General features: G+C 35.7%; 1 protein-coding gene across 4 annotated transcripts in view; it reads left to right on the top strand.

The window, feature by feature from the left end:
- Positions 1–26,085, top strand: part of PHKB (phosphorylase kinase regulatory subunit beta) — a 213,028-nt gene that overhangs the window by 67,326 nt on the left and 119,617 nt on the right. For all 4 annotated transcript variants that reach the window (XM_082863438.1, XM_082863441.1, XM_082863439.1 and 1 more), the window contains one exon: positions 16,334–16,397. In XM_082863438.1, coding sequence (XP_082719564.1) covers positions 16,334–16,397 — 64 coding nt within the window. The remainder of the gene's footprint in view (positions 1–16,333; positions 16,398–26,085) is intronic.

Genomic DNA, 26,085 nt, shown 5'->3' with positions numbered 1-26,085 from the left:
CCAAGTCATTTTCTTTTTCCTCTCCGAAATGACACTGTTTGAAAGATCAAGTACATTAAAATTGCCAAACAGCAACTGTATATGCATTGCATGTAAAATTCCCTTTCGTGTTATAGAGCTGATTTTTATTGTAACAAGAGATACTCATACCCTTTATATTTTGTTTAACTAAAAAATGTAGCTCAATCAGTCCTATCCATTTCACAGTAAAAGATTTAAGAACCTAAAGGTTATCAGCTATAGGTCAGTTTAGTCTCTTTATTGAGACTTGAAGAAAGTTTAGGAAACACTGGTTAAGAGGAATCTGCAGCTCTCTACTTTTTTGGATAGAAGGACTAATTACACACAAAAAATTAAGCTGATATAAGATATTTAGTAAACTAAAAACTGGCTCCAGATCACTAGCTGTATAAGATCTCTGTGCCTCAGTTTCCTGATTTATAAAATGGAGATAGTAATGTACTCTACTTTATAAAGTTGTTGTAATGATTGAGTTAGTATATATAAAGCATTTGAACACCTGGCATAAGTAAACACTGAAATGTAAGTATACTCACATATTTAAGAATATTTTAATAACAAAGATTGAAACAAAAAGGATTTTTCATTTAACTCCGGACAGCTAACATACAAACTTTCCTATAAGTTTTATGATTCATATGAGGCATTTTTATAATACAGAGTAGAATAATAGCAATATGTAAGGAAGACAGTAAAGGAGAAAAATAGTTTGTGGTAAAGTGCAATTCAGACATTAAACAAATTCTGGCAAATACTAAAAATAGGAAGATAACATTATGTTTCAGCTATAAGTTCTCAGCATTCCAGATTATCAGTCAAATTCAAGACAGAAAGTTTATATGATTGGAAAAGGTGATTTTTTTAAATTTACCTTTTCAGTATTTATGATTTATCAGACCCCTTTTCTGCTTTTTAATAAATATTTAATATATGCCAGTATGGTCCCACTGACATTATTTTCAGTATAAAATATTTGGAGTAGGGTTTTTCCTATTTATAAAAATTGTAGTAAGCTCAGAAAGAACCTTGGGTAAAAGTTACCATTAACCCTAGAAAGTGAGGGTATTGAGAGGTCCCTAGCGAAAAAAACAGAGGCTCCAACATGTTTTCCTGTAACTGTGCCATCTTTAAACTGAATCATTAAGGATTTTATTTCAAGGCTAGGAAGATCATTAAGTGATGTTCTTTGCTACCTTTTCCATGCAAAATTAATCTCAATTGTAGCAGGCCAGTTTTATTCAAATGGATGGGAAATGAAGTTTGCCATTTAGCTTTGGATGATGGGTTTTATACATTTAGCATTCATCTTCTAATTTTCCATGGTAGAACACTTAAAAGAACTTCAAACCTTTTTTTTCCCCAAATGTTTCTTAGCTCAGATATCCACAAGCCTATTTGAGATATGTCACCTCTGCTGCCAAAATGGTCTGTTTTGAAACTACGGGAGACCTGAGCCCTAAGGCACTCATGGATGTAGTGGTGGCAGCAGTGGTGGAAGACCAATATCTTTCTTTTTTTTTTTAATTTTTTTTAACATCTTTATTGGCGTATAATTGCTTTACATTGTTGTGTTAGTTGCTGCTGTATAACGAAGTGTATCAGCTATACGTATACATATATCCCCATATCCCCTCCCTCTTGCATCTCCCTCCCACCCTCCCTATCCCACCCCTCTAGGTGGTCACAAAGCACCTAGCTGATCTCCCTGTGCTATGCAGCTGCTTCCCACTATCTATTTTACATTTGGTAGTGTATATATGTCAGTGCCACTCTCTGACTTCGTCTCAGCTTACCCTTCCCCCTCCCCATGTCTTCAAGTCCATTGTCTACATCTTCATCTTTATTCTTGTCCTGCCCCTAGGTTCATCAGAACCATTTTTTTTTTTAGATCCCATGGTTGAACAACCTTTCCTTTGAATATGATTTACTGCTTAAATTTTAGGTTTCTAACTAAAAAAAGATTGCTTAATTAAAAAAAACCTCTTGATTAAGAATTCTCATTTTCTTTGTTCAGTAATTTTTCCCTCTAGTCTTTTTTTTTTTTTTTTTTTAGATTCCATATATTATGTGCTAGCATACGGTATTTGTTTTTCTCTTTCTGACTTACTTCATTCTGTATGACAGACTCTAGGTCCATCCAACTCACTACAAATAACTCAATTTCGTTTCTTTTTATGGCTGAGTAATATTCCATTGTGTATATGTGCCACATCTTCTTTATCCATTCATCTGTCGATGGACACTTAGGTTGCTTCCATGTCCTGGCTATTGTAAATAGAGCTGCAGTGACCATTGTGGTACATGACTCTTTTGAATTATGGTTTTCTCAGGGTATATGCCCAGTAGTGGGATTGCTGGGTCTTATGGTAGTTCTCTTTTTAGTTTTTGAAGGAACCTCCATACTGTTCTCCATAGTGGCTGTATCAATTTACATTCCCACCAACAGTGCAAGGGGGTTCCCTTTTCTCCACACCCTCTCCAGCATTTATTGTTTGTAGATATTTTGATGATGGCCATTCTGACTGATGTGAGGTGATACCTCATTGTAGTTTTCATTTGTATTTTCTAATGATTAGTGATGTTGAGCATCCTTTCCTGTGTTTGTTGGCAATCTGTTCTGTGCTTATGCCCAGGGAGTAGAATGTAGAGCCACTACCAGTAAGGGATTAAGTCACACCTCTTAGTCTATTGCTGTAAGACATCCCAGAACTATCTGTGCCTAGTTGGATCTGATCCAAGGATTGCTTAATGCAATATCCTTGTTATATCCTTAAACTGTTCTCATAATTTTAGAAAGCCTGAAATAAAACAGTAATTCTTGCTGTAAGTACTCATACTGCCCTTTGCCCTCTAACTTTCTTTGTCATTCTCCATCTCTGCCATGCAATTCTCCTTAGCAGGAATCAGAGAGAGCACAATCTGACTATCGCCTTGATGCTCCCTAAGACCTTGTGCTCACTGGCTTGGTAAATGTCCCTGTTTCTTTTGCCACAGTGTGCACATCCCTTCTAAACTGCATGTTGATCAAAGAAGATTTCTGCCCCCGGGCCCCCAAAACATACACACATAGTATTCCTTTTTTTTTTTCGTAAATTTATTTATTTTATTTATTTATTTTTGGCTCTTTTGGGTCTTCGTTGCTGCGCATGGGCTTTCTCTAGTTGCTGCGAGCGAGGGCTACTCTTTGTTGTGGTGCGTGGGCTTCTCACTGCAGTGGCTTCTCTTGTTGTGGAGCACGGACTCTAGGTGTCCGGGCTTTAGAGTGCAGGCTCTGTAGTTGCGGTGCACGCGCTTAGTTGCTTCGCGACGTGTGGGATCTTCCCGGACCAGGTATCAAACCCGTGTCCCCTGTGTTGGCAGGTGGATTCTTAACTACTGTGCCACCAGGGAAGTCCCTACACATAGTATTCTGAGGATAGAGGCTCTCTCTTCAGCATCCATGCTCAGCGGTCCTCTAATAATTGCAATCTGTAGCACTGTACAGTTACAGAATAATTTTTATTTAGGCCAAGCAGGAAACATTACTACCTTTTATACAGGAGGAAGCTAAAGTTTAGAAGGTTTTATAATTTCCTCCCCTCCACTCCTTAAATGATTCAAATCAAAAGTGAGTAGAGCTAGAACTGAATTCCAGGTGGTTGGCCTCCAAATCCAATGTTATTTTTACTGTATCACGTTGTAATTTAAAGTCTGAAAAAGTTTTCCTAAAGTTTGAAAGAACGGCAGGGTGTACAATCTTGGTGACATTTTGCTAAGTTTCAAGGATATCTTTGCTTAGCAATCAGTAAAGCTTGATTCAGCATAATGCTTTTGTCAGTCCCTTCCTGATTCTACCCTTTTCAGCCCCAGGTTTGCTGGTATCTCTTTCAGTCCAAATTCTTGAATTATTTAGCATTTCTTAGATAAACTTCAGAATTGTTTTCTAAAAAGTGATCTCATTACATTTAACCAACACCATTCTCACAGCAGCCTCACCCTTTTCAGGGATTTGGTAAAAGAATTCATTGCTCTAAGTTCAGTATAACTCTAAATGTTTCCTAAGTAACCATTCGCTGCTCTCCCGATTTTTCTGTTGACTTAACTTTCCTCAAGCAACATGCTCCTTTTAGTTTCTCCTAGGGTGTCTGGAACTATTTCAAATAATTCTCCTTTTTTCTTCTGTTTATTCTCTAAGTCTTTTAATAAATTCCCTTACATTTAAAAATCTTATATTATTGGATTTAATTGCATTTTCCTTCATATATTCTTTTGGTACCTATTTATTATAACACTAATTCTTAATCCCCAGAGTTACATATCCAGGTAGTCCTCTTAACTGCTCCAAGTTTAATTCAAGTTTTTAATTTTAATATTTTCCCTTCCTCATTTATGTAAGGATATTTCTACACCTTGGGGCTATCTTTAAACCCTTTAAACCAAAACTCTGTTTTGGAGAAGAGATGAGTCTTCTATAAAATGTGAATTGAATCCCAAACCTGACTTTGAAGTTTTTGGCTATTGGGAAACAAAAAGGAAAGCTGTAATAACTTAGTAGTAATTTAGTAATATATGCCCAAATGGAAAGATTATTGTAGTTATATATCCAAATGGAAAGATTATTGGGTTTTTTGTGTGTGTGGTTGTTTTTTTTTTTTTCCTGTTTTACGGTTTTATGTTCTGTTCTCTAGGCTTTTGCAATAAAGAAAGCTATCACTAAAATATCAGATAAGTAACCACATGGCTCTACTTTACTCAGTTTAAGATGCTTTTAGTGGCCATTTTACTTCATACAGTGCTTGTTATTTAAAGTAACTACTTAGTCTCCTTAAGTCATTTTTGATGTTCCAGTCATTGAGCTATGATACAAACAGCTATCCATCCATTCTGCTTCATTTTATGTATTTTTTCTGTACTGAGCAATTCATGAACACCCATTAAAACTATAGTACTGTAAAGTCCTTTTTCTTTCAGAAAGTATGATTGGATAGCTTAGGGAGTTTAAGCATAAGGTTAATGAATAGGAGATTATAAATTTAGTTTCCATGCTTGCCAGTTAATTTTTTGGATTCCATGGTGGGTTTTAAATCACCTAGTCCAAACCCATCATCTTTTCTAGGAAAGCTTTCATTTATGCAATAAATAGCTTTATTACAAACTATCTCCCAGGTAAACATCATTTTACTTTAGTTCCCGTAAGTAAGTGTTGAGGTAACGCCTTGCAAGAATCAAATTGGTGAATGTTCTGTTGGTTACAGTCACCTAATATTAATATGTGCATTAGCTAATCATGGAATAATTTTCTGATAATGTCTTGTGCCAGTAAAATACTTTTAATTCTTACAACATGCGTATTATATTTGCCAATAAATGTAAGATCACAATAGGAGTGTGTTTCTGTTTCTAAATAGCTTGCTGTTGCCAGAGTTTTAAATAACCAGTAAATAATAAATTAACATATTTGTGAATTTCAATTAAGTCCAATTATTCAACCAATTGCATTGGGAAAGAAAATTAAAATGTTAAGAATTTGACCTTTTCTCTAGTCCAGGTACAGTGTTTCTTTCTTTTGTAATGCTTTATTTAGAAGACAGTTTCCAAATTCATCCCTTAGCTGTCTTTTTGCATCATTTTTAAACATAGAACCTTGGACTGGCTATATTATGTATCTCCTCCAGTACAGAATTTTTTATGTATTTGCCTTTTGAATAAGTTATTTTCTCTCACTTCTCAAAATACTGTGAATAGTCTTAATAACACATATACCTCGCACTGTAAGTGGAAGTTTTCTGGTATTACTAGGTTAAATGCCTGTAAGCGTTGGTGCACTGGGGGCTAATGGAGACTCCTAGGGCATTGGGGACACATCCTTAAGCAAAAAAACCAGTCGGCAGTGAATGTTTTTGCATGCATTGTCAGAGCATATGACTCCTACGGGCTCTTCTAACTCTTAAGTTCTGAGAATTTAGAATTCTTATGCAGGTACTGTTTGGTTTCCATTTGAAGTATGCAAGAATAGGTATGATTGTGCTGGGTGCATGTGCAGTTAGGAAGCTGCCTTAGGTTCTTAAATGGTTACCTATTATTTCAAATAAACAACCCCAAACTTAGAAGCATAAAACAACAACAATCTTTTATTATTGTTAACTCACATGGTTCAGAGGGTTGACTAGGCTAAGCTAGGGTGCTTAGGGTCTCATGTGTTTGCCATCAGTTGTGGCTGGGGCTAGAGTCAACTTTGAAGGCTTCCTCACTCAGGTATCAGAGTGTTGACTGGGACTTTGGCAGGAGCTGTCTGCCAGAAGACCCATATATGAAGTTTTTCCATATAGTTTCCTCACAGCATGGAGGCTAGGTTCCAAGGTTCAGTGTCTCAAAACCCACAGGCCAGGTGGGAGCTGTATTTCTTTTCATGACCTAGCCTCGGAAATCATGCAGCATAACTTTCACTACATCCTGTTTGTTAGAGTCAGTAAGACCAGGCCATATTCTAGTGATTCTCCACCTTGTGATGGGAGAAGTGTCAAAGATTTTGAAGACGTGGGCTTCGCTGGTGGCGCAGTGGTTGAGAGTTAGCCTGCCGATGCGGGGGACACAGGTTCGTGCCCCGGTCCGGGAAGATCCCATATGCTGCAGAGCGGCTGGGCCCGTGAGCCATGGCCGCTGAGCCTGCGCGTCCAGAGCCTGTGCTCTGCAACGGGAGAGGCCACAACAGTGAGAGGCCTGCGTACTGCAAAAAAAAAAAAAAAAAAAAAAAAGATTTTGAAGACGTGTTTTGTTTTTTTTTAAACATCTTTATTGGAGTATAATTGCTTTACAATGTCGTGTTAGTTTCTGCTGTATAACAAAGTGAATCAGCTATACATATACATATATAGCCCCATATCCCCTCCCTCCTACCCTCCCTATCCCACCCCTCTAGGTGGTCACAAAGCACCAAGCTGATCTCCCTGTGCTATGCAGCAGCTTCCCACTAGCCATCCATTTTACATTTGGTAGTGTATATATGTCAATGCTAATCTCTCACATCGTCCCATTTTACCCTTCCCCCTCCCCGTGTCCTCAATGCAGACGTGTGTTAAACCACCACATATTCTTCATTTGGACTTTATTCCTTCTTGTCATTTCTCTAAAGTGACTTTGGCTGTGAAAAGAGACTGTGTCCCTTGTCTTAAGTGTACTAGCAGTACCACATGAATTGTTATGGAATTTGTTTAACCTGTGGAAGCATCAGGTACTTCTTCAGGCAATGAAAAGCTAGATAGCAGATTTGAGGCAGTAGGGCAGTATCTTAATCCCAGATTATTGGCTCAGTTGTTCTTGAGAACCAGGGTAAAATGATCTGCATAGATTCTAGTAGGGAAGAGAGTTTTCACCAAAGAGAAAGTAAGGATGCATTTGAAAGCCACTTACACTTCATCTCTCAGGGCTTAGTTTCCTCATTTTAAAAGTAGAGGGGATAAACAAAGGAAATGCAAGACTTGTACATCAAAAACTATAAAATATTGTTGAAAAAAATTAAGACATACAAGAATGGAAAGATATCCTGTGTTCAATGTACTCCATATCAAAAATCTGTCTTTTTTATACAAATTGACAAACTGATCCTAAAATTTATATGGAAATGCAAGGGACCCAGAATAGCCAAAACAACATTGAGAACAAAGTTGGAGGAGTCACACTTTGCAACTTCAAAATTTACTACAATAATGAGCTTACTGTAGTTATAGTAATCTTCTACAATACTTTAAAAGTGTGGTACTGGTGTAACAACAGATATAGAGATCAATGCAGTCGAATTAATGATCTAGAAATAAACCCATCTATGGTCAGTTGATTTTGACAAAGGTACAAAGATAATTGATAGGGAAAGAGTAGTCTTTTCAACAAATGGTGCTGGGACAACTGGATAGCCATATGTAAAGGAATGAATTTGGATCCTAGTTCATATCATGTACAAAAAATACCTGGAAGTGGGTCAATGACTGGTAGTAAGAGCTAAAAGTATAAGACTCTTAGAAGAAAACATAGTTGTAGATTATTGTGACCTTGGGTTAGACAAGGTCACACCTTAACTATGACACCTAAAGCACAAGTAACCAAAAAAAAAAAATTTTTTTTTTAAATATGTTTTTGTGTGAACAAAAGTTTTCATTTATCTGGGATAAATGTCCAGTAGTTCATTTGGTGGGTAGTTGCATGTTTAGATTTTTAAAAAACTGCAAGCCTGTTTTTTAGAGTTCCTATATTGCTTTACATTCCTACCAGCAATGTATGAGTAGTGTAATTTCTCTGCATCTTTGCCAGCATTTGGTGTAATCACTATTTTTTGTTTTAGTTACTCTGATTGGTTTGTAGTGATATCTTATTGTGGTTTTAATTTGCATTTCCTAATAGATAATGATATTGGATCTTTTCATGTGCTTATATACCATCTGCATATCCTCTTCAGCAAAATGTCTCATGTCTTTTGCTCATTTTCTAGTTGGATTATTTTTTATTGTTCTTTTTCTTTATATAATTCTTGATACAAGTCCTTTGTCAGTTCTTTGTTTTGCAAATATATCCTCCCAGTCTGTAGCTTGTTTTTTTGTTAGCGCAAAACTCTTATGAAATCCATTTTATAATTTTTCCCTTCATGGATTGGGCTTTTGGTGTAAAGTCTGACAACTCTTTGCCTAACCTTTGATTCTGATGATTTTCTCTGATGGTTTGTTTTGCAAAAGTTATATAGTGTTATGTCTTATACTTAAGTTCATGATCTATTTTGAGTTAACTTTGTATAAGGTGTGATGAGACTTAGGTTGAAGTTCTTTTTTTTTTTTTTCCATATGAATGTCCAATTGCTTCAGCATTATTTGCATTTGTTGAAAAGGCCATCTTTCCTCCATTGAAATGCCTTTGTGCTGTGTTAAAAATAAAGTGGACATATTTGTATTGGTCTCTTTCTGGGTTCTATGTATCTATTCCTCTGCTAATACCACTGAGATGATCATGTCAATTTTCTTCTTTAGCCTACTAATATGGTGGATTATATTGATTGATTTTTGATTATCAAACTAGCCTTGCATCCCTAAAATAAACCCCACTTGGTCAGTTATGGTGATAATTCACTCCACATATTGCTAAATTCCATTTGCTAATTTTTTGAAAAAGGATTTTAATATCTGTATTCATGAGAGATACTGGTCTGTAGTTTTCTTTTTGTGTATTGTCTTTGATTTGTTTTGGTATCAGCTTAATGCTAGCTTCATAAAATGAACTCTGAAGTATATTTTTCCCTCTATTTTCTGTAAGAGATTGTGTAGAATTGGTGTCAGTTTTTCTTTAAATGTTTGGTAGATTTCTTCAATGAAATCATCTATGTATGGAGATTTCTTTTTTGACCATTTGAAAATTATGAATTCAATTTCCTTAATAGTTGCAGGGCTATTCAAATTATTTCATATCGGGTCAGTAGTGATAGTTTGTGCTTTTCCAGGAATCGATTCATTCCTTCTAAGCTATGTGCATCAAATTGTTCAGAGTATTTTCTCATTATCCTTTTGATGTCTGCAGTGTCTGTAGTGATATCTCGTGTTTTATGCCTAATATTGGTCACGTGTGTTTTGTCTTATTTCTTTGTTAGTCTTTCTAGAGGTTTGTCAATTTTCTTTTGCTCTTTAAAGAATCAGGTGTTTGTTTCATTCATTTTTTTCTGTTTTCTGTGTTGAATGTCATTGATTTCTGCTGTTATCTATGTTATTTCCTTCTGTTTGCTTCAGGTTTATTTTGCTCTTTTTCTAGCTTCATTACATTGGGCTTAGATAATTGATTTGAGGCTTTTCTCTTTGCTAGTATATACATTTAGTGCTGTTAATTTCCCTCTCAGCACTTTAGTTATACTACATAAATTTTGATGTTATATTTTCATTTGCATTCAGTTCAGTCTATTTTTTTATTTCACTTGAAACTTCCTCCTTGGTTCATGTGGATTATGTAGACAGGTGTGTATTGTTTTCTTTACAAGTGTTGGGAGATGTTCCTGTTGTTGTCCTATTATTGGTTCTAGTTTGATGCCATTGTGGTTAGAGAACATAGTATGATTTCAGTTCTTTTATAGTCTTGAGATTCTGTTTATGGCCAAGGTATGATCTCTTGGTATATGTTGGTGGGCACTGGAAAAAATATATATATTCTTGTTATATAGAATTTTATTAGTTGATTTGTGCTGCTATAACAAAGTACCATAGACTGGGCAGCTTAAACAACAGGAATTTGTTTATTATAGTTCTGGAGGCTAGAGTATCCAAGATCAAGTTGCCAGCCATTTCTGTTCTCTGGTGAGGACTTTCTTCTGATTTGCAGATGGTCAGCTTCTTGCCATGTCCTCTCATGGCAGAGAGAGAGAGAGAAAGCAAGCTTTCTGGCATCTCTTCTTAAAGGGATACTAATCCCCAGACTTCCCTGGTGGTCCAGTGGTTAAGACTCCATGCTTTCACTGCAAGGGGTGCAGGTTTGATCCCTGATCAGGGAACTAAGATCCCACATGCTGTGTGGCATGGACATACTAATCCCATTATTCATTGGGGCCCCACCTTCATGACCTAATCTAAGCCAAATTACCTCCCAAAGGCCCATCTCCAAATACTTGGGCTTGGGACTTCAGTTATATGCTTTCTTTTGCTTTTTTGCATGATACTTCTTTTTAAAATCCTTTTACTTTCAACCTGCCTATATTGTTGTATTTGAAATTAGTTTCTTGTAGACAGTATATAGTTGGGTTATGTTTTTAAATCAACTCTGCCAATCTTTCTTTTAATTGCTGTATTTAGACCTTTTACATTTAATGTAATTATTGATATGTTTGAGCTTAAGGTTTACTCTCTCTCTTTTTCATTTCTCTGTTTTCTTTTTCCTACCTTCCTGTGGGTTCTTAAACATTTTTTAGAATTCCATTTTGATTTCTCTATAGTGGTTTTGAATGTATCTTTTTTATAGCTTTTTAGTGGTTGCTCTATATTATTATGTATACATATGTACTCAGTGTATTGATGTCATCATTTTACCAGTTAGAGGGATTATCGAAACCTTACCTTTGTTTGTGTCATGTTACCCTCCCCCATTTATTATAATTATCTTACATATTTCCTCCATATACATTTAGAACCACAGTGTTATAACTTTTGCTGTAACTGTCAAACATAATTTATAAAACTCAAGAGGAGAAGAAAAACCTATTGTATTTATCAGTATTTTTGTTTACCATATTCTTTCTATCTATCTATCTAGCATTTCCTTTCTGTTTTGAGAACTTACTTTAGTCAAACTTTTAGGGTAGATCTGCTTGTGACAGATCTCTTATTTTTCCTTCATCTGAGAATGCCTTGCTTAAATAAATAGAATATATTTATTGGTATAAGGTTCTAGGTTGACAATTCTTTTCTTTCAATGCTTAAAAACTCTTGGGTCACATCCTTTTAGCTTTCATGGTTTCCTATAAGTAAGTCACTGTTATTTAATTGCTTTTCCCCTGTAGGTAAATTGTTTTCTCTGGCTACTTTCAAGATTTTTCTTTGTCTTTAGTTTTCAGAAGTTATGATGTGTTCTAGAATGGATATTTTTATTTTATTCTGTTTGAGTCTCACTCAGCTTTTTGTCTCTTGCTAATTGGGAAAATTTCTGCCATTGTTTCAAGTGCTTTTTTTTTTTTTTTTAACTCTGTCCTTTCTCTCCTCTCCTTCAGGAAGTCCAATGACATGAATGTTAAATCTTTGTTAAAGTCCCACAGGTCCCTGAGGTTCTCTTCGTTTGTTTCTTTTAAGTCTAGTTTCTCTCTTTTGTTCAGATTTGATTATTTCTATTGTTTTATCTTCCAGTTTAGCTATTCTTTCTTCTGTCTCCTTCATCCTGTTCACTGAGCTTTTGATTATTGTATTTTTCAGTTTAAAAAATTTGCTGTGACTTTCTGTTTCTTAGCTGAGACTTTCTCTTTTCATTTGTTTCAGTCATATTCACAATTGCTCACTGAAGCCTTTTTGTCATGGCTGCTTTAAAATCTTAGATAATTCTCACATCTCTTTTGTCTCAGTGTTTCTATCTATCGATTGCCCTTTTTTATTCAGTTTGAGATAGTCCTGTTTCTAGATATGATGAGTGGTTTTTTAAATTATTATTATTGAGACATGGATTTTGGGGGTATTATAAGACCCTGGGGACTTTACTTTTTTATTTTAGCTGTATTTTTTGCCACCACTCTGGCAGGGGAAGCGGGTAGGCACATCACCCCATTACTGCCAGGTGAGAATGTAAGGCCAGGTTTTTTTTTTTGTTGACACCCAAGATGGAGACTCTTCATTACTGCTGGGTCTGGGTTGTTATGTCTAGCTCCCCAGTAGGCTTCCATTAATACCTCCCTGGCTGGGAACGATGGAAGTACCTCATTACTGATTTCCAGTTGACCTCCACTTACATGACAGGGAAAGGGTGTGGCCGCTTTACAGCTGGGCATTAGTGAAAGTTTTAATTCTCCACTGGACATCCTCTGGCACCATCCCAAGAGGAAGGGGAGATTCACCTAATTACTGATGGGTGGGAATGAAAGTTTAGGCACCCTATGTGATCTCCACTGACACTGAGGTGTGAGAGGGGAGACTTTTGTCATCCATCAGGAATGAAAGTCTTGACTTCCTCCTTGGGTTTTTCTGACACCACCACAACTGAGGTGGTTGGATGTTGGATGCAGTTCCTCATTATAGACTCAGGAGCGTAGAAGTCTAAATTTCCCACTCAGCATTTACAGGGGTGGGTAGGAGTAGGGTCACAGTTTTTTTGAGTGGTTATTGTCTAAAAGTTTTCTATTTTGCTAGGCTGCCCTTTTCCTGGTCCATTGGCTTTTGTTGGGGATTTTTTGTATGCACCTACCTACATTTCCTAGTTGTTGGTTTCTTCAGCTCTAAGTCTGGTATATATGAGGCAAAAAGGGTACTCAGGAGACTCACCATAGTGCTGTTCTTAGAATCCTGAGGTTCCTAGGCAGTCTGCCTTCTTTCCATTTTTCTGAGCCTTTTTATCTTTGTTTATGCAATGTCCAGGGTTTTTCATGGTACTTAGATGAATAAGGAAAATTATGTCAACTCCACCTTCCGTTCATGTATTTCATTTAATTTTTTCAGTCTTTTGTTCCTTTTTATTGACAAGTAGTATCCCATTGTACAGATAAATCACAGTTTGGTTTATCCATTTTCTGTTGATAGGAATTTGGGTTGTTGACAGTTTGGGGCTATTAAAAATAAACCTGTCCTGACTATTTGGATCCAGATCTTTTTGTTAACATATATTTTTATATCTCTTGGAAAATACCTGAGTAGAATTCCTGAGTTATATAATAAGTGTTTTAACTTTTTAAGAAACTGCCAAACTGTTTTTTGAAAGGAATTTACCATTTTTCATTCCTACCAATAATGTATGGTAGGAATTTCAATTGCTCCACATCTTTGTCTACACTTGGTATTGTTAGTATTTTTATTTTTAATCATTCTTATGAGTATATGGTCATTTTAATTTGTATTTTCCTGTTGACTAATTTTATTGAGCATCTTTTCATGTGGCATTTATGTATCTTCATGTATCTTCATATATCTTCATTTTGAAGTGTCTGTTCAAGTCCTTTTCTCACTTTGAAAATGGGTTGTTTGTATTCTTACTGAGTTTTAAGAGTTCTTTGTGTATTCTGGATACAAGTCTTTTGTAAGATATGTGTTTTACAAATATTTTCTTCTAGAGCGTAACTTGCCTTTTCATTTTATTAATGGTATCTTTTGAATATCAGAGATATTAATTCTGATGAAATCTAATTTATCAGAATTTTTTATGGTTAGTGTTTTATGTGTCTAAGAAATTTTTGCCACTTCAAAATTGAGAAGATTTTTTCCTAGGTTTTGTTCTGAAAGATTTATAGTTTTAGCTTTTACATTTAAGTCATGATCTATTTCAAATTAGCTTTAGTGTACAGTGTGAGGCAAAGATTGAGGTTCATTTTTTTTTCCATATGGATATTTCATTATTCCAACACCATTAAAGACTATTCTTTCCCCATTGAATTACCTGGCTCTTTGATCATATACATATGGGTTTATTTCTAGACTATTTTATTGATTTATATGTCTGCCCTGACCCATACTATACTGTACTGATAATTGTTGCTTTATGGTAAGTCATGAAATCAAGTAGTCCTTCAGCTTTTTTTTTTTTTTTAAGGAATAAATAGCTTTATTTAAAACCAAGAAGAACTGCTCTACGCTACCACAGATTCTTCTCATCTTTTCAGAAATTTCTTCTTTTGCCTTCATAGTCATGGAGCTCTTCTGCCTCCGAAGTAGTCCTTCAATTTTGCTCTCCTTTAAAAAAACTTTGTTACTAACCCAGGACTTCACATTTTCACATACATTTTAGAATTAGCTAGTCAATTTCTACAAAAATGCCTGTTGATATTTTGATTGGGATTGCATTGAATCTATAGATCATTTTGGAGAGAACTGACATCTTAATGATCTTCAGTTTTCCAATCTGTGAACATGGGATAGCTCTTTATTTATTTAGGTCTTCCTTAATTTTTTCAGAAATATTTTTCAGTGTTCAGGTCTTGCATATATTTTGTTAAGTTTATGATAAAATATTTCATGTGATAGTAAGTGGTATTTATTTTTAACTTTAAATTTCCAGATGTCCATGGCTAGTTTGTAGAAATAAAATTGATTTTGATAGTGATCTTGTCTCCTGGGGCCTTGCCAGATGTCCTTAATAGCTCCAGTAGCACATTTTTGTAGATTCTTTAGGATTTTCTATATCTGTGATCATATTGGCTATGAGTAAAATCTTATAGTATGAGTCACTCACCTTTGTGCTTTCACTTTTGTAATAAAAACAAAAAAATCTGTTCCTTTTCTTAGCTCATCTTTGAGGTCCTGGATTTCACTTTATTCCTATAAACTGCATTGCTTTATCAATTCCAAGGTATTTTAAAACTTAAAATAGGCATCTGAGAGTTAATGTGTCAAAAGTTTCTCAGGTATGCAAATTAGGACATTGAATTATAAGTTTTTGTTTTCTTCTCTTTATCTTCCACCTGATCACTATCTCCATACATTAATTATCCTTTTTTAAAATTGAAGTATAGTTGATGTACAACATTATATAAGTTGCAGGTGTACAACATAGTGATTCACAATTTTTAAAGGTTCTGTTTCATTTAAAGTTATAAAATAATGGGTATATTCCTTCCCATTCATGTATTTTAAAATGTTTCCCACCTATTTACTATCCTATAGTAAAATTAATGCTTACTTGTTTAACATTTCATGTAAAACAACCCATAGAAAATATAGATTGTGATGACATAAATAGCTTAGAACAGTGGTTCTCAAATTTAAAGTCCATTCGAGCACGTGGAGGGCTTGTTAACACCCCAGTCCCAGAGAGCAGTGAGAACTGGCAAGTTTCCAGGTAATGCTGCTGCTCTGGGAACCACACTTTGATAATCACTGCTTTAGAGAAATGATGACAGTTCATTAATTTTAAATGATTAATGGAATATGCAGTTTCTTTGAGAAAAAAAAATTGCAATAACTAAAATAAACTAGATATTAGATCTAAAATATTTAAAGGTTGATATTTATCAGATGACAGTGTCATATATTTTTAATGAAATTTGGGTCTTCCCATTTTCCAGCACTATTGTATGAGGCATTTGAGAGGCCAAAGGGGTACACATTTTATTTCAAAGAGAAGAATATAGCAAAAAATGAGAAGTATGGTGATCATTTGCTCTGTGAGCATAAAATAATGCCTATTTTATTGGACCCTAAGCAAAGAGTATTTGAATGGGTATATTAAACTACACTCTGTGGTAAGTGTATGGCATGCAAAATCTTTTCTAGGGCTCCGAATTGACATCAGAAAAGCTCTGTTAGTTGATCAGAGCTAATGATGCCCACCCTGGTGTTGCTGTGCACATGTCATCATAGTACACCTTCCTCTAAACTTAATCTTTTTTTTTTTTCCTTGAGTTAGTGAATATAAATGATACTGGAGTTAAGACTACTCCCATCAATAGTATGACCATTTGTCTAGATCAAAGTGAACTTAGAAATATTTTTCCCTGAAGGTCACTAACTATAAGAAAGGAAAACTAAAATAGTGAAATGTCAGACTAAAGTTTCTTAGACATCATTCTTCTTAGGGAAGATGTTATATAAGTGTTAATAAAGAAACTTGCCTATGAATATTCACCAGATAATGGTTCTTATTTTGTAGCCAGATGCATCAGAGTTATAAAGTATTTCCTTTTCTCTTGCAGCTCTGTTGGCTTAGCAAAAGCAGCTCTAGAAGCAATTAATGGATTCAACCTCTTCGGCAACCAGGTAAAAAAACAGCAATAGCAACAACAGACTTTGATTATTTTTTTGAATTGCATGTTTAATTAATTTGGCCATTTATTAACCAAGTCATTCATTATGATCAGAGAATGTCTGTAATTTATGTAGCAGCCCATGGTTGAACAACCTTTCCTTTGAATATGGTTTGCTGCTTAAATTTTAGGTTTCTAACTAAAAAAAGATTGCTTAATTTAAGAAACCCTCTTCATTAAGAATTCTCATTTTCTTTCTTCAGTAACTTTTCCCTCTAGTCTTTTTCTTTTTTTTTTTTTTAGATTCCATATATATGTGCTAACGTATGGTATTTGTTTTTCTCCTTCTGACTTACGTCACTCTGGTGTCACATGATACCTCATTGTAGTTTTGATTTACATTTCTCTAATGACTACTGATGCTGAGCATTCTTTCATGTGTTTGTTGGCAACTTGTATATCTTCTTTGGAGAAATGTCGATTTAGGTCTTCTGCCCATTTTTGGATTGAGTTGTTTGTTTTTTTGATATTAAGCTGCATGAGCTGCTTGTAAATTTTGTAGATTAATCCTTTGTCAGTTGCTTCATTTGCAAATATTTTCTCCCATGCTGAGGGTTGTCTTTTCGTCTTGTTTATGGTTTCCTTTGCTGTGCAAAAGCTTTTAAGTTTCATTAGGTCCCATTTGTTTATTTTTTTTTATGTGCATTTCTCTAGGAGGTGGGTCAAAAAGGATCTTGCTGTGATTTATGTCATAGAGTGTTCTGCCTATGTTTTCCTCTAAGTTTTATAGTGCCTGGCCTTATATTTAGGTCTTTAATCCATTTTGAGCTTATTTTTGTGTATGGTGTTAGGGAGTGATCTAATCTCATACTTTTACATATAGCTGTCCAGTTTTCCCAGCACCACTTATTGAAGAGGCTGTCTTTTCTCCCTTGTATATTCTTGCCTCCTTTATCAAAGATAAGGTGACCATATGTGCATGGGTTTATCTCTGGGCTTTCTGTCCTGTTCCATTGATCTATATTTCCGTTTTTGTGCCAGTACCATGCTGTCTTGATTACTGTAGCTTTGTAGTATAGTGTGAAGTCAGGGAGCCTGATTCCTCCAGCTCCATTTTTCTTTCTCAAGATTGCTTTGACTATTTGGGGTCTTTTGTGTTTCCATACAAATTGTGAAATTTTTTGTTCTAGTTCTGTGAAAAATGCCAGTGGTAGCTTGATAGGGATTGCATTGAATCTGTAGATTGCTTTGGGTAGTAGAGTCATTTTCACAATGTTGATTCTTCCAATGCAAGAACATGGTATATCTCTCCATCTGTTTTTTATCATCTTTAATTTCTTTCATCAGTGTCTTATAGTTTTCTGCATACAGGTCTTTTGTCTCTTTAGGTAGGTTTATTCCTAGGTATTTTATTCTTTTTGTTGCAGTGGTAAATGGGAGTGTTTCCTTAATTTCACTTTTAGATTTTTCATTATTAGTGTATAGGAATGCCAGAGATTTCTGTGCATTAATTTTGTATCCTGCTACTTTACCAAACTCATTGATTAGCTCTAGTAATTTTCTGGTAGCATCTTTAGGATTCTGTATGTATAGTATCATGTCATCTGCAAAGAGTGACAGCTTTACTTCTTGTTTTCCAATTTGGATTCCTTTTATCTCTTTTTCTTCTCTGATTGCTGTGGCTAAAACTTCCAAAACTATGTGGAATAATAATGGTGAGAGTGGGCAACCTTGTCTTGTTCCTGATCTTAGTGGAGATGGTTTCAGTTTTTCACCATTGAGAGCGATGTTGGCTGTGTGTTTGTCATATATAGCTTTTATTATGTCGAGGTAAGTTCTCTCTATGCCTACTTTCTGGAGGGTTTTTCTCGTAAATGGGTGTTGAATTTTGTCAAAAGCTTTTTCTGCATCTATTGAGCTGATAATATGGTTTTTATCCTTCTGTTTGTTAATATCGTGTATCACATTGATTGATTTGCATATATTGAAGAATCCTTGCATTCCTGGAATAAAACCCACTTGATCATGGTGTATGATCCTTTTAATGTGCTGTTGGATTCTGATGCTAATATTTTGTTGAGGATTTTTGCATCTGTGTTCATCAGTGATATTGGCCTGTAGTTTTCTTTCTTTGTGACATCTTTGTCTGGTTTTGGTATCAGGGTGATGGTGGCCTCGTAGAATGAGTTTGGGAGTGTTCCTTCCTCTGCTATTTTTTGGAAGAGTTTGAGAAGCATTTCCTCTAGTCTTTTGTTCAGCTTTCACATTTTAAAATACTCCTGGCATTATATACCATATATTTTCCATGTCAGTTCCCTCGTTGGTTTCAATTTAATGTATATCGATGTATATGTCATGCAAAGGGGAACTTGCTTAACATGTGAAGCCAAAGAATTGGAAATCGTGATCCTAGCTTAACCCTCAACTGGTTGTAATCATATGTCTAAATCTCATTTTCTTTGGGATAAAAGGGAAACCCTTAGGGTTGCCTTAAATTTTTAAAAGATCTTTGACCAATTTCTGCCCCTAATCAGGTGACCATGGATTGAGTTGTCAGTGGAAGGAATAATATGCAGCAATACAGGTTACCTCTCTGGATCAAGAAGTAAACTAATTTTCTTAGCAATTTTTGTAAAGATTCCAAAGATGAGGCGGCAAAGGAGGTGTTCAACTAATACTATAATTAACCTTAAGCTATTAAAATGCTAATTAAGTCAGTGAAGATACATTTTAGGAACTTATGCAGACATGTAAAATATGATATGGATTTTGTTATGGCAATTATAATATTGATACTATGTACCTCAAGTCTTGCATTTAGGAAAGTTTCATGTTGGAGCATGGTGACACAACTGCCTCTCTTCCTCTCCCTACATACGTAAACTCTTTTCTCACTTCAACTTCCTCTGGAGGAAGGATTCTGGTTAAATCCAGGAAATGAAGGATTAAGAACGACCACAGACGTGAAAGGATTGGGAAGAGGGGAGCAGCACCTCATTCTGGGTGCCCAAGAGGAGACTCTAAATCACCCACTTCCCACACTCTTTTTCTCTCAAGACCTCTGGCTGGAGAAATTGAGGAATCAGATCTCATGGGGGTTTGGGGGTATATGAACTTGTTGAAAATCATGAGAATTAATATGTTTCTCCTGGAGATTCTTGGTGTCTCTGGCTCTGATCCCTTGGCTTGTACCAACATTTCTGTCTCTCTGAAGAGTCAACATACTCATGGAAATCCTACATGTATCCTTCAATACTTTTCATTTCCTTTTCCCCCCTGCCTCACTCTCAATACATTCATTTAAATATGTGTGTATGTATGAATATGTGTGTGTATGAGTATATAAATATTTACAGAATATATGTATATATATATTAGATAAGGAAGGAAGAAAGGAGTGTGTGAGTGGGAGTGTAATCTGCCATAAAAGAATGCCATTGTATTCAGTGTCACGAGGTAGAATCACTGCATACTCTGTACTCCTACCAATGAATTTGTGACTTTGGCTAGGTATTTACCTAAGTCTCAGCTTCCTCATTTAAACAAATAGAGATATTGACACTAGGACCTAACTCAGAATGTAGTCATGCAAATAAAAAACTTAGCATAGTGCTTGGCAAAGATTAAACCCTCAATAAGTGATACCTCATGTTATTACTAGTGAAATGCTGGTAATACTAAGGAAGGGTAATAAAGCCATTGGACTCCAAAACTTCTCAGGGGTATATCAAGGAGACTTAGAAGAGTCACAGACTAAACTAGTAGTGTTACAACAGCAGTGTGGCAAGATGCAGGTCTTGCTCTTCTGCCTTACATGGTAACCAAGTAGTGAGATGAATGGAATTGCATGTCTAGGTCAGCTATTATAAAGTAGTGGTCAGCTCTTTTTTTTTTGCAATCATGCCATCTCCTTTGATGTACCTGAGTCTTAGTGTATACTGTTTACACATCTAGTATGCATCCTCTCTACCTACATATATACCCACAAACATTAATGGTACCTTTCTTAACTACCTATATTTCAGGGCTCTGCCTTCAGCCTACTTTTCCCAGGAAGCTTCTGTAGATTTGTTAGCCATAATTCTAAAAGTACTGAATTGCTTTACTATGCATTCTGATTCTGAGTTGTAAATATACTGCTGGTATTGTTCCCCAGCCATAAATTCTCAATCTTGGCTGCACGTTAGATTTGAGGAATTTAAAAAACAGTACTGATGCCTGGGCTCTACCCCTAGAGATTCTGACTTAATTGTCTAGAGGGAGGCTGTGGTGTTGAGATTTTTCTAAACTGCCTGGGAATTCTAATGTGCAGCCAAGGATGAGAACAACTGCTCTCAGCAGAGTTAACATTTGACCTTGTTTAGTTCATGTCTGTTTCCAGCAGAGCTGTGCACCAAATGTTTGCTGACTTGACTGTTTCTTGATTATTTCAGGTAGAAATATAGACAAATAAGGTCTTATTCCTTTAGCCACACAGATGTCACATTTGCAAGTAGGGCCTCTCCATCTTCCAATTTTTTTGGTAATATCAGAGTATCCTAGTTTTACAAATTCCCTTTTATCTTTGTTTCTGATGTGGAGAATTACAGAAACCTGACTTTGAAAATGTTAAAATTCCCACCTCTACAGCAGTTCACTTAAAAATGTACTTGCTAAACAATAGCACATTTAAAAGTGCATGTGATATTTTTAGTGTTTAATCATTTTATAATATCACTCCCTGTACTTAAAAGATCTGTGGTCTAATTAAAAGTCAGTGGCCAGGGACTTCCCTGGTGGCACAGTGGTTAAGAATCCGCCTGCCAATGCAGGGGACACGGGTTCGAGCCCAGGTCCGGGAAGATCCCACATGCCGCGGAGCAGCTAAGCCCAAACGCCACAACTGCTGAGCCTGTGCTTTAGAGCTCGTGAGCCACAACTACTGAAGCCAGCACACTAGGGCCTGTGCTCCACAACAAGAGAAGCCACCACAATGAGAAGCCCGTGCACCGCAACAAACAGTAGCCCCCACTCACTGCAACTAGAGAAAGCCTGAGCGCAGCAACGAAGACCCAATGCAGCCAAAAAAAAAAAAAAACAAAGAAAGAAAAAGTCAGTGGTGGGAAAAAGAACTGAGATAAAGAAAGGTTTTTTTTTCAAGTGAAGACCTAAAGAAGCATACTCAAGACTTGAGGGATTTCAGGTCTAATGAGTATTCTCAATTATTTCTGAAGACTATTGATACAGTGTTTTGGAAGACCTGATCATGTATCTTTAACTTAATTAATTTAGAGCTTCAAAAAAAGGTACATCCGGGGTTGGTGGCAACTCAGAGAGTCATAGATCTTTAGGGCTGGAAGGGCCCTTCTCTCAAAATGAATAGAGTTGAGGTGGATTCTCACAGGTCACATAACAGAGAGGCAGAACCAGAAATTAAACCAAAGCCACTTGGTAATGAATCTGGAATATAAGATATTAGTACAGGAAATCTTGGATCTTAAATGCTTTCTACCTTTAGTGGTAAAAGCTATGTATTATCTTTGAAAACTCTTAAGCCATTTTCTTCTTTTTTAAATTAAATTTAATTTAGTTTAATTTTTTATTGAGATGTCATTGACATATAACATTATATTAGTTTCACTAATATAATGCCCACTCTTGCCACTTTTATTCAACATAGTATTAGCCAGTCTTAGCCAGATAGGAAGTCTTAGCCAGATAAATTAGGTAAGAAGAAGAAACAAAAGGCATCCAAAATTAGAAAGGAAGAAGTAAAATTGTCATGATTTGCATATGGCATGAATATGCATGTTATATATAGAAAACCCTAAACATCAGAAAACTGTTAAAGAGCTAATAAGCAAATTCAGTAAAGTTGCAGGATACAAATCAATACACAAAAATCTGTTGCATTTCTATACACTAATAATGAGCTATCAAAGAGAAATTAAGAATACAATCCCATTTACAATTGCATCAAAAAGAACAAGATACCTAGGAATAAATTTAATCAAAGAGGTGAAAGACCTGCACACTAAAAACTAAAAGAAATTGATGAGAGAAATTGAAGACACAAATAAATGGAAAAATGTTTCATGCTCATGAGTTGGAAGAATTAATGTTGTTGAAATGTCCATAATACTGAAAAAAATATACAGATTCATTGCTGCATTATTTATAATAGCCATAATATGGAAACAACCTAAGTATCCATTAATGGAGGAATGGATAAAGAAATTGTGGTGTGTGCATACATACAATGGAATATTATTCAGTCATAAAAAGGAGTGACATTTGTGACAACATAGATGGACCTTAAGGGCATTATGCTAGGTGCTAAGTGAAATATGCTAAGTGAAATAAGAGAGAGAAAGACAAATACTGTACGATCTCTCTTATATGTGGAATCTTTAAAAAAAATCAAAACCTCAGATACAGGGAACAGATTGGTGGTTGCCTGAGGCGGGATGTGGGAGGTAGCGGAAATGGGTGAATTGATCTGTTTTGTTTTAAAAAAGAAACATTGTATATAATTCTTTTCAGTGAATATCACAAGTTAAAAATTTGTCTTAGTTTGAGTGATCCATGCGTATTAAAGTTAAAATTTATAGGCATGTTTTTGTTATTTTTACTTAAAAGAAACAACATTGTATTAGTTTTAGGTATACAACATAATGATTTGATATTTGTATATATTATGAAGAGATCACCACAGTAAGTCTAGTTAACAACTACTACCACACATAGTTACAACTTTTTTTCTTAAGACCTACTCTCTTAACAACTTTTCAAAGGTATGCTATACATTACATCCCTGGGACTTACTGGAAGTTTGTACCTTTTGACCACACCATTTTCTTCTTAATTATTGATCTTTCTGAAAGAGGTTTCCACTTGTTGAACTTTTGCCCTTTTTGTGCTTTGGTGTATAAGACAAAAGTTAATTTTTATTTTTATGGGAAATTGTTGTGTGGAATAAGCCTTTAGCTTTGGTTATTATGTGTTCCTGTACTTTCTTTCCTATTTTTTTAAATTGTTAGACTTGCCTTATTATTAAAGAAAAAGGACTCATCATTTAAATCTTCACTCCGAAACTATTTTCAAAACATATTTTTGTTTGGGAGAAAATATCTAAGAAGAAAATTTGATCAAGTGGCTTAATTTTTTAAATAAATTTATAATAAAGGCTAATTTGGAGCACTTAGAAACATACTCATATAATCCTTAATATGAGAATCACTTATTTCATAATGGTTTCAAATATTTTCTCTGTGTGTGTGTATATATATATATATCTGTGTGTGTGTGTGTGTCTGTATGTGTGTGTATGACAATACTCGACAATATATGTAGTGATTTATAAATATATATAGTGATATAAAAATATTTGATAATACTTAAATAAATCATAATTTATAGTTAGCACATGTCACAGACATCAGCAACAGTTTTGTGATTCCTGGGTCTGAGTCTCAGCTCTATTCTTCTAAAACCCTGAGAATTAACACTCAGGTTCATCTCTCTCTGTAGTTTGAAACCCCTTTAACAATATGTGAGTAGGAATTCCTCTAGTGAGGGCTACTGGAAGCTGCTGTTGGGTCAGTAAGTAAAAGTTGGCTATTTACAGGCCACCGCCACTACAGCCGTGGTGTAGAGGGGTAATTCCCACCAGCAAGTATCGTTTCTGCAGAATATGTCTCTAGGCTTGCTCACAGAGCTATAGGACAGCCTAATGCTGGACCAGGTAAGAAAGTGTCCTGATCATGGTGCTGTTTTTTTGTTTCCAGAAGAACAGAAAAGGTCATGTATAGTATTGACACAATAGATATACTGATCCGTTTCATCTTGTTTTATTCTTTGATGCTAGATGAGGGTAGTAAGCCCATTAGCTCAGGTTCAGAGAAAAGTCTAAAGAGGAAAAGAAAGGCCTGGGCAATCCTTCAAATCATTTCACTTTGAATTGAGACTAAAGAGATCGTCTTACGGTCATGTTACCTACCAGGGTTCTTGGCCTCCTTAATCAATAGGAATTGATCAGAGGCCAGACAAGAAATTCAAGCAAGGTTTTATTGGGGTCCCTACTGCACCAGGAGGGACAGAGAACAAGTAACAGGTTCCCTTGCTCACTCGCTTGCTTGCTGGGTGGGGGGCGAACTGGTTCTTCATATGGGGCGAGGGTAGGGGTGCGTCCAGGGGTCAGGCCGGAGAGGTGCCTTAGGTGGTTTGCCCACCCCTTAGGTGGTGTCATGTGCAGGGGGCATGCACAGTACCTTGCTTTTGCTTCCGGCTCTTCAAAAGTGGCTGTTGGGTTTTTGGTCTCTTTATCTTGTCCATAATTTGCCCAGCTGCGCATGCACAGTTATTTTTAGTCCTTTGTAGTTTCTTTGTATTTTGTTGCTCGAGGAGACATTTGTCCAGGTGCAAGCACTGCAGCTAAGGGTCCCGGGTCCCAGGTGCCAGCCTATCTGAGTCATAGATGTTACCCTTGGCCGTAGATACCATCTCAAAAGTGTTTGTTATGGTCATGGAGGCCTGGGTAGATGGTTCAGTGCAGCTCTTCCCCTTCATTGGAACTCAAGTCAGGTTGAATCATCTTGTAATGTGTATACTAGAAAACAATTACAGAAACTCAGTTTGGGAGTAAAGTTTGAACTGTCAGTCTTATCTGTGCTCTTTAGATGGAGTCAGAATATTATGGCAGAGTTATGATAATTTCAGGAAATGAAAGATGAAAATAAAATATCCAAAGTTAATAAGATACTCTGGAGTGACATATACATATAAAACATCTTTCCATATTCCTGCCTTTAATTGGAGAAATCAAGATACTAACAAATGAGCTGAGGCCAGAATCTAAAAGGTGATGACTAGAAAGATTTCTCATATTACGCAGTGTTCAAAGCGATGCAGACATGTCTAGCTTCCTTTGAAATTTGCAAGCCTAAAATTAACGTGTCTGATAATTTAAAGTAGGTGATAATTAATTCCATATGGAGGTCTCCTTGATGACGTTTTAAAAAATTTGCTTCTGAATAGGAATAGCTGCCCATGGCCTTGGGTGAATTTTATTCTTCTGTAAGTCCGGACCATATACCAAAAGCATGGTATATTTTTTAAGATGATAGTCAGACAATATAGTTTATTAGCTTTTGATCTTAGTGTTAAAATATGATAGCATTATGAGATTAATTTTTCCTTTTGTGCCTATTTCTTAGAGGCTGGCAGAGGAGGGGACCTCAACAAATACTTTGGTGAATCTTTATTTGTGGCTAGAAAATAGAAGTTAGCTGTTTATATGAAGCAAATAATGGCAAGAATTACCAAATTTGCCATTTCATTTCATTATTTATAAATTATCCTACTTAGATTGTTGTATCTTTTAAAAAATTAAATTCAAGGCAGACTGATTTGACATGTAATTAACTTTATTAATTTTCAGCCTAAGGGGTAAATTATAAGTCCTGTTATTTTCTGTATTCATTGGCTCCCAACATCACATACACATTCATTTCTTTGCTGTCTTGTTCCAACCACTCTACTTGCTCCCCCTTCCCCCAAAATTCAGATCCTATTTCTGGTCCTCACCTTCTCCATGAAGTACCGCAAGGTCCCTATTTTGTTTTCCTCCTGTTAACTTTAGAGGCTTATTATTATTCTTTCATCTAAACCACTCACCTGGTACATAGTCATATATTGCCACGTGCAGTCTTTTTGTTTTGTTT

The sequence above is a fragment of the Leucopleurus acutus genome (assembly GCF_964270905.1).
Source record: "Leucopleurus acutus genome assembly, chromosome: 20".
In the NCBI taxonomy this organism is placed as follows: domain Eukaryota; kingdom Metazoa; phylum Chordata; class Mammalia; order Artiodactyla; family Delphinidae; genus Leucopleurus; species Leucopleurus acutus.
Note: the sequence above shows the minus strand (reverse complement) of the source record. Positions and strands in the feature narration are given on the sequence as shown.